Source organism: Balaenoptera physalus, assembly GCF_965194825.1.
Source record: "Balaenoptera physalus genome assembly, chromosome: 2".
In the NCBI taxonomy this organism is placed as follows: domain Eukaryota; kingdom Metazoa; phylum Chordata; class Mammalia; order Artiodactyla; family Balaenopteridae; genus Balaenoptera; species Balaenoptera physalus.
In genome coordinates, this window is record NC_138883.1 from 10,757,537 (window position 1) to 10,766,167 (window position 8,631).

At 48.9% G+C, this 8,631-nt stretch overlaps 1 protein-coding gene across 2 annotated transcripts; it reads left to right on the forward strand.

The window, feature by feature from the left end:
- Positions 1-3,179: 3,179 nt before the first annotated feature.
- On the forward strand, positions 3,180-4,994 carry IFI27L2 (interferon alpha inducible protein 27 like 2). Of its 2 annotated transcripts, XM_082449230.1 has the most exons (4): positions 3,180-3,321; positions 3,459-3,488; positions 4,065-4,226; positions 4,777-4,994. In XM_082449230.1, the coding sequence occupies exons 1-4, from the start codon at positions 3,315-3,317 to the stop codon at positions 4,974-4,976; spliced, it is 399 nt and encodes a 132-aa protein (XP_082305356.1). In that variant the 5' UTR covers positions 3,180-3,314; the 3' UTR covers positions 4,977-4,994. The 2 variants fall into 2 exon arrangements, with proteins under 2 accessions (XP_082305356.1, XP_082305357.1); XM_082449231.1 differs by lacking the exon at positions 3,459-3,488 and having other exon boundaries at positions 3,193-3,321.
- The last annotated feature ends 3,637 nt before the right edge of the window (positions 4,995-8,631 follow it).

The window sequence follows — 8,631 nt, forward strand, 5'->3', positions numbered from 1 at the left end:
TCTAGCACATACACATGACCTTGGTGTCTAGTGAGGGAATCTCATCTTCAAAGGAGTACTAGCATTGATGTCACGGGAAGGGGGTAGGCATCTATCCATATCTTCAAAGTGGACATTCTAAACAATCTGGTAACTGCATTCTTTTTGTTGTTGTGGTTAAGGCAGATGTACAATGGATATTTGACAGGCCATAAGACAGGCCGTCCTAGTTATCATTGTAAAGTTCAAGCCAAATCACATATAAGCCAAAATGACTTCCCCATTCCTCAATATGTGAAAATGTCTTCCATCAACATCAACAGTTATAAGTCAAGTTGATAGCATGTACCTTTGATATGCTGTGATGAGAATGGCAATTTACCTCTGTGACCTTCCTCCCCAAAACTCATAACTTTCATCTAATCATGAGAGGGAAAATTCAGACAAATCCCAGTGAGGTAACATTCTCCAAGATACCTGACCAGTACTCCTCAAAATTATTAAGGTCATTAAAACAAAGGAAAGCATGAGAAATCGTCACAGCCAAGAAGAACCTAAGTAGACATGATGACTAAATGTCATGTGTTATCCCAGATAGGATCCTGGAACAGAAGGACATTAGGTTAAAAATAAGGAAATCTGAATAAAGTATGACTTTGATAATAACATGCCAACATTGGTTCATTAATTGTAGCAAATGTACCCTATAATATAAGATGTTAATAATAGGGGAACCTGGGTGCAGGGTATATTTGAACTCTCTGTACTATCTTTGCAATTTTTCCTTAAATCTAAAACTTTCTTTAAAAATAAAGTTTATTTAAAAATATGTAGTCCTTGTACAAAGACAACTACAAAACTTTATGCAGGGATATGGAAAAAGAATAAGTAGAAAGATTTATCATATACCTCCATAAAAAATTGCTTTTGCAAAAATGTTTCTCCCGGAATATTTATTCAAAAATTTAGCTCAATTTCAATCAAAATAGCAAAAAAAATTTTTTTGAAATTGAAAATATACTTATAAATTTCATCTGAAGAACTAATAGGAAGGAAGAGCCAGAAGATTTTTTTAAACCTAAATGAAAATGAGCACAGATATTAAATCAAATATTAAATTTATAAACATTAAAACAGTGTGATCTTGTTGCCAGAAAAGATAGCTCATTGGAACAGAATAGAATATTCCAAAACAGGTATACTGGCATATATACAAGTATATGAATATTGAATATAAGGTTGGAATTTCAAATCAAAGAGGAAATAGAAGATGATTTAATAAATAGTGTTGGAATTTAATAAATGGTGTTTATATCTGAGCTGGTTGGCTAAGACATACATAGATATGTAAAGCACCCTATATGTACCAAACTAGATTCCATATGGATTAAAAAATTAATTTTAAAAAGTGAAAAAAAAACCCCAAAATACAGGTGACGATGTATCTGATAGCTAGCAGAAATAGCCTTTTTAGGCACACAAAGGAAAAAATAATATAGTAAAATATTGGCATATTTGCATAAATATTAAAAACTTTTCTGTGTTAAAAAAAAGTCCCCCTACCCCCTCAAAAAAAAAAAAAGTGAGGAACTGGAAACAAAACTTTGCAACATCTATGAGAAAGGATTAAAATAGTTAAATATAAATAAATTCCTATATATCTGTAAGGAAAAAACAGTAACACTTCAATGGAAGAAAGGTCCAAGAATACTAGAAGATAATTCACAAAATAAAACCGCATAAGCCTAAGTAACTTAAAAAAGGTTTAGCCTGATTAGAAGTAAAAAACAAATGTAAATTAAAATGTCATCATCTTTCACCTTTCATCAGCAAAGGGTTTTTTTTATTTTAATGACAAAGCTAATTGTTGGTTAGGAGTAGAGAAAAATAGATCCTCTCACATACTTTTGGGGGGAGTGTGAACTGATGCAATATTTTTGGAGGACAACCTAACAATAAAGTATCAAGTGCCATAAGAAATGTACAGTTTCTGACCCAGCAATTCTTCCTCTAGGACTATATTATCAGAAAATACTTGTGAACCATGATGTAAGCACTTCAAGCCAGGATAACCTATAGAGCAAAAATAAGAATTTAAACCCTTAAAAAGGGGGAACTTCCCTGGTGGTCCAGTGGTTAAGACCTGGCACTTCCAATGCAGGGGGCACCAGTTGGATCCTTGGTAGGGGAACTAAGATCCCACATGCTGTGCTGCGAAGCCAAAACAAAAAGGGGCGGGGCGGTGGGGGCGCGGACTGATACATTGAACTATAGTTTATCCCCAGGACAGAATGTTTGATGACAAGCAAAAATCGTGTTGAAATTATACAAAAAGGCAAATGTTTAGGGACGGAAAACTGATCATAGGCCGCTACGGCCGGCCGGAGCTCAGGGAGGGGTTGATGAGGAAGAAGCATGAGAGAATTGGGGGATGGGGGAGATGGGTGATGAAAACGTTCTGTATCTGAGCCGGTGTTTCACGACTGTGAATGTTTGTCCAAACTCATAGAAAAGTACACTCAAAAGTTGAGCTTTGGGACTTCCCTGGCGGTCCAATGGTTAAGACTCCACCCTTCCATTGCAGGGGGTATGAGCTCCAGCCCTGGTCCAGGGAAAGCAGGGCGGCCAAAAAAAAAAAAAAAGTTGAGTTTTACTCTGTGTAAATTATACCTCAATAAATTTAACTTAAAAAAAATCCTGTTGAAGAATATTAAACAGCTGGGGAAACAAAAACGGCCGATTAAATAAAATGAGTAATTTACAAAGTAGTGTGCAAGTGTGACTGGATCTTGGAGGTGAGGTTACACATTCAGAGAGTGACGGAGATGGGGCGGTCCTGGCGAAATAGCCTGGAAATGCACCAAAATCTACCAGTGTCTCCCTCTGAAAGTGAAATTAAATTTTCTCCTTACGTTCTGTTTTTTGTTTTGTTTTGTTCTGTTTTGTGGCGAACAACTCTTCTGTCATCAGGGGGCAAAATGTTACAACTTGGAACCCCGGTCCACTTGCAACGGCTTTCAGGTGCTTTAGGGTTCTTTCCCTTTTGGTGGAGCCACCAAACAAGAGAGAACCACCCGGGGGGAGCCAGCAGAGGCGGCGCCGGGAGGAGAAGGACTAGGGAGGTGAAGGTGGGAGGCGGGTAAGACCGGCGAGTAGGGGTGGGAAGCGGGATGGGGGGCGGGCGAGCAGGCGCGCAGAATGTGCGTTCCTGCGTTTTGCTGGGGTCAAGATGCTGCGAGGGGCGGGCCGCGTCCCTAGTGGTTCTCCAGGAAATAACAGCATCTCGTGCAGCTTAGTCATTTCCTGAGCTCAGCTGCAGCGAGGAGGGCGTCACCATGATAAGTAAGTTTCTCTTCCCCATCAGGCTGGTGGCCTGGGCAGGGGGCGGGCCTCCCAGACCCCAACCCACGGAGGGCCAGAGGACTCGCTTCTTTCCCTCACTCCCTCAATCAACTCTCTCTCTTTCTCTCTCTCTCAAGAACGGGCAGCTGCTGCTGCGATAGGAGGAGGTGACTTTCCTGGATCCCCGCATCGCCGGGCCTTCAGCTGGCCTGGGTCCCAGGATGGGAGGGAGGCCTTAGAGAGGTGGCGCTGCCGGGGGTGTGAGAGCTGCCTCACCAGACCCCCTCCACTCCCGGAGCCGCGCGGGTGAATCTTAGGGGCCGAGAGCGGTACTCGCTCGGAAAAGGTCACCGCGATCCCCCACGTAGCTGCAGCTCTAGTCCTTATATGTAATGAGCATGTAGAGAAGATTTCATTTGAAACGGGGTTTGCTGCTAAAAACAGCAGTGGTTTATTGGTTTATTTCACCTCTACATTTACACAGACACAAACCTGAAGCCCAGGGAGGGGTAGTGACTTCCCCGTAGTCACCCAGCAAATTAGAGACCCAACCAGGGGCCTACTCTAACCTACTGTCCCAAGCTGGCTCCACACCCCCATCTTCTTCCTTACCTTGGGACCCCTCTCCAAGCGGCTGTCTCCCGTCTGCTCCGAGCAGACAGTCCCCAGAAACTGTCAAGGAATTCCTAAGGGAGTCCACTCCCCTGAGCCCACACCCCGACCCAGCTCCTCTCCCCCTACAGCCCTGGCCGTGGGGGCTGTGCCCGTGGTGCTGGGCGCCGTGGGCTTCACCGGGGCAGGAATCGCCGCCTCCTCCTTAGCGGCCAAGATGATGTCAGCGGCCGCCATCGCCAATGGGGGCGGAGTTGCCGCCGGCAGCCTCGTGGCCACTCTCCAGTCCGTGGGTAAGTGTCCGGGCAGGATGGGGCCAGGAGCAAGGAGAGGGCGGGGAGGGTCAGACCAGCACAAGGTTCAGCCCAGCGGCTAACCCTGAGGGAGGACCTGTCTGCCCTCTCCAGTTTCGTGGTCCTCAGTGTCCCTGGTCCTTTGTCTCTCCCTCACTGTCCTCCCTGAGTCCTGGGTGACGTTTGGGGGCAGGAGGGAAGTGGAGCGGTGAGGGGGTTCTGGAAAAGAGAAGAAGGGAAGGAGCCCAGGATATGTGATAGCTGGGCTCTGGGTCTAGCCCTACCCAAATCTGACACCTGGGTGGCCTAAGCACGTCCCCTCCCCTCTCTAGGCCTCAGTGGGACCTGTAGCTCTTGGGGTCTGTGGTTGGCTCTCCCTCTGTCTCTCACTTCCCATGAATTCACCCCCTTCCTCTGTCCAAAGCAGAGCCCTGGGGGATTCAGGACCCAGGGGAGGCATCCAGGTGGGATCTCTGGGCCTCAGGCCTCCTGAGGGGCCCCAGCCACTGGCCACTGCACCCTTCCTGTGCTCACCCTCTGTCTCCCACAGGGGCAGCTGGACTCTCATCATCCAACATCCTCCTGGGCTCCGTTGGATCAGCTTTTGGGGCTTTGCTTGGAGGTGCAAAAAAGGCACCTCCTTCCTCTCCTCCAGCTGGACCCAGAGCTGAAGGGGACCAGCCAGGAGAAAATGTACCCCAAGTCAAACCTCCAAAACTCCCACTCAGTTCAGAGAAGCATGAGAAATAAAGATCATCTGCAGATGCACCTTCCTGTCTTTGTTCCTTGCGGTCCTGGGGGGTTGTGAGTTGTGAATTGGAAGTTTCGAGTGCTCCCCATTCTCCCAACCTGCCTTGTGGTAGAGGGGCAGAGGGAGGTGGCAGGCTGATCAAGCACAGAATCACTTGGCAAGAGGCTCTGGTTGGTCCCCATCCTACAGGGGATGGGCTGTATAACCCAGGGCCATTTGTGCACCATCGGTGGGTCTCAGTTTACCCCTCACTCAATGATGGAGTTGACAAAGCTTCCTAGGGAGGCAGAGGTGAGGGGTAGCCAGGATGAATATCGAGCCACTGACCCCAGAGCCCTCTGCCCTTCTTCATTAATGCGCACCATACATCCAGAGGTGAGCGGGACCCTATTCAAAGTGCTGTGGGGAGGCTGACATGCAGACCACCAGGGCAAGGACAGGACAGCATGCCAGTGTTACAGTGGGGCTCTGGGCACCTCGAGGGGAGGAGATGGAATCAGGAATGGTCACTACGCTGTGTCTGGAAAATCGAAAGGCAACTGGCATTCACCAGTTCCTTCGCTGCCGACAGGCGTTCTTGGTGTCCCCTAAAACTCCATTCACCTTCAGAGTGAGGTCTCACTTCCTTCCAGAGTGGCCTCATTTTCTGGAGTCTTTCTAAAGGATGAGATATCAGTTCTAACTCTTCTGCTTACACCCCCAATAGATAGTCTCGAGGAGGCGTCCAGGGTGCAGGCGCTGCATTCTGTAGGCCACTCGCCGACCTATCAAGAAGGAAGAGCTGCTTAGGATACAGGAAGCTGGAGAGAGCGTTACTCCCACCCGACAATAAGAAAAAGCCAGAAAACCTACAAAAGCATAACTTTCCTTGAATCCCTAAGAGAGCTGAAGAGGCAGGGCCACCAGATGGCCTGAATTCTCAGGGAAGTCAGGTGCCTCCGAGGAGAGCACTGAGCCACCTGGGGCAGAGCACAGGAGGCAGGTGCAGCCAGAGCAGGCAGTGCAAGTTCAGCGAAAAACCTTAACTGATCGTTCAAGGGCAAGGATGGGCTACCATGAGCGCAGGGAACTCTGGGAGCTACAGTCACAAGGATGGATGCTTCAGGCCAACCTTAAGGTTTTTCTCCAAGGACCCACTGGGTGCTCCCAAGGAAGACTGGAGTCAGGAGAAACTTCCCTCACTGAGGCAAGACTGGGGGAGGGGAGCTGCAGCCCTACCCCCTAAGGAACAAAAGCCTCATGCTGCTGGGGGAAGGGCAGTAAACTCTGCAGCCCCCAGAGCACAGGTGAAGATCAGTGTAGATGGGGGAAAAAAAGAGAAAAAAACCCTCTACCTCTGAATTTGGGGTGTTAAACTTTCCGGGGCTCAGACAGTAAGGATCGGCTCACCACTAGGGAAGCAGGGGGAGGGGAACGCTTCTGAGAAAATCCCGCCCCCAGGCCCCGGCCCACAGCGCCTGCGCAGACTGAGGCCGGGTGGGACCACAGAGAACCCTTTTGCCCTTGCCGCCAGGCTAGCTAGTGACAAGCAACAGATGTCTACACTGCGGGTGGAGCAGGCGTGCAGAGACCCTCTCCAAGATGCACAGACCAAACGGAAGTCTTTAGCCAAGGGTTGAGAAGACAGAAAAATCAGCCTCCACCGCAAGCCCAGGGAACCCTGATTTGAAGCTGGTGGATCACAGCAGCCATAGCAACAACAAAATCCAAACCCAGATGAACTCCTGATAAGATCGACCTCCCATGTGCAGGTCCTGGCATAAATACCGTTCACCTCTGTCTCTACTGAACTGGGGCAACAGACACTGTCGGAGCCTTGCCCATGTCCCCCGGCCATGTGTCTCCCAGCGTCCGCCCGCTGTTCCCTGCTGCCAGGCCCCGCCCCTGAGGCCTGCAAGGCTGGCTGGAGGTGTCAGGTGTTGGTCCCCCCCAGAATAGCCCTCAGCCAGTGATGGATTTTAGTTGGCGGATAAACCCCCAGAGGTCTCCAGCAGGAGTCAGCCTCAGTTGCCCCCAGTGCAAACTCACTAATGGGCCATTTCTCAGCTGCCTGTCTTTCCCTGTCACCCCCCATTTCCTTGTTGGTGCTCTCTGGGGTCACGTCCCAAATTAACTACTTGCACTCAAATCCTTGTCTTGGGGTCTCAGCCTAAGACAGCTTCCTGCCTTCTGCTCAAGCCCCACTCAGGAAGGAGCCCAGGGGTCTGACCCCAGACAGCCACAGTGCTCTCAGATTATTCCTGAAACCTGCCTATTTTCAGGCTTCACCCATCTCCTTCAATCAGGATGAGGCACACACAGGAGGCTCCACAGTCTGTCTCATGGTGACCCACCAGGTCAGGACCCCAGACGGGCCCAGATCTGTTGGAACCCCAGCAGAGAACACAGCTCAGCTTTGGGGCTGGTCCCCAGCTGGCCTACCCTGCACAAAGCCACAAGCCAAGGGCCTTGAGGGAGATCACTCAAACCAGTGGACAATCCCTAAGTCTCTGCAATTTGTCAGGGAAAGCCTGGCACGATTTCAGTTTGAAAAACGTTCCGTCTTAGTTTCCTTTTCTGCTGGAAAATCCCTGTTACCAAAGACACTGATGCCAAAAAATCTTGACTCTCTGTGCACCGATGCTGAAAAGAAATACGGAGACGGAGTTTTGGAGGAATGAGGAAAATGGCTTTAATCGCTGCCTGGCAAAGGGGGTAACATAACAGGCTAGCACCTCAAGAACTGTGCCCCCTTCCCTGGGGAACAGGGAAAGGTTATATAGCCCGGGGCTCGTGGTCTGGGGTAGGAAGGCTAAAAGTAATGAAGGTCTTGCATTCCTTTTCTTCTGCAAATTCATGGCCAGAGCTGGTGTCAGCTCAGCAACCGGGTCTGGTGTCCCTGAAGTTATCGGCCCCGACCTTCTTTCTTTCTTTTTTCTTTAAATAAATAAATAAATTTATTTATTTATTTATTTTTGGCTGCGTTGGGTCTTCGTTGCTGCGTGCGGGCTTTCTCTAGTTGCCATGAGCGGGGGCCTACTCTTCGTTGCGGTGCGCGGGCTTCTCATTGTGGTGGCTTCTCTTGTTGCGGAGCACGGGCTCTAGGCGTGCGGGCTTCAGTAGTTGTGGCACGTGGGCTCAGTAGTTGTGGCTCACGGGCTCTAGAGCGCAGGCTCAGTAGTTGTGGCGCACGGGCTTAGTTGCTCCGCGGCATGTGGGATCTTCCCGGACCAGGGCTCTAACCCGTGTCCCCTGCGTTGGCAGGTGGATTCTTAACCACTGTGCCACCAGGGAAGCCCCATGACCTTCTTTGTGAAATGAAGAGTGCTATGAGGGAGTGTAGGGGGAGAAGAAATGCCAGGTGCAAAGGGTAATTCGTATGGAGTCAGAGAGTAATCAGCTTTGTGAAGCACACGTCTAGCTACAAGTGTGTGTTAGAAGTAACAGCTAAAGAATAACCAAGATTGCTTAACTCTTTCAGGCCTGTTTATGCTGTTTCCCAAGCCTGTTCACTGTTTCCTTATTTTCCTTGTCAGAAAAGCCTCTTTTCTATTTCTGCTGCAACAACATTTGAGAGAGTCTGGCCAGGGCTGGCTGGACAAGAGTTGTAACTGTTGAACTACTCTGTCCCCCACCCCAAATCTCATCGATTTGAAATTGATTCATTATGAAAAT

What these genes read in the sequence shown, in the direction of transcription:
- IFI27L2 (XM_082449230.1), top strand. An exon ending in TGCTGCTGCGATAGGAGGAG is followed by an intron (nt 3,489 to 4,064) that starts GTGACTTTCCTG and finishes CTCCCCCTACAG; the next exon opens with CCCTGGCCGTGGGGGCTGTG. An exon ending in GGCCACTCTCCAGTCCGTGG is followed by an intron (nt 4,227 to 4,776) that starts GTAAGTGTCCGG and finishes TGTCTCCCACAG; the next exon opens with GGGCAGCTGGACTCTCATCA.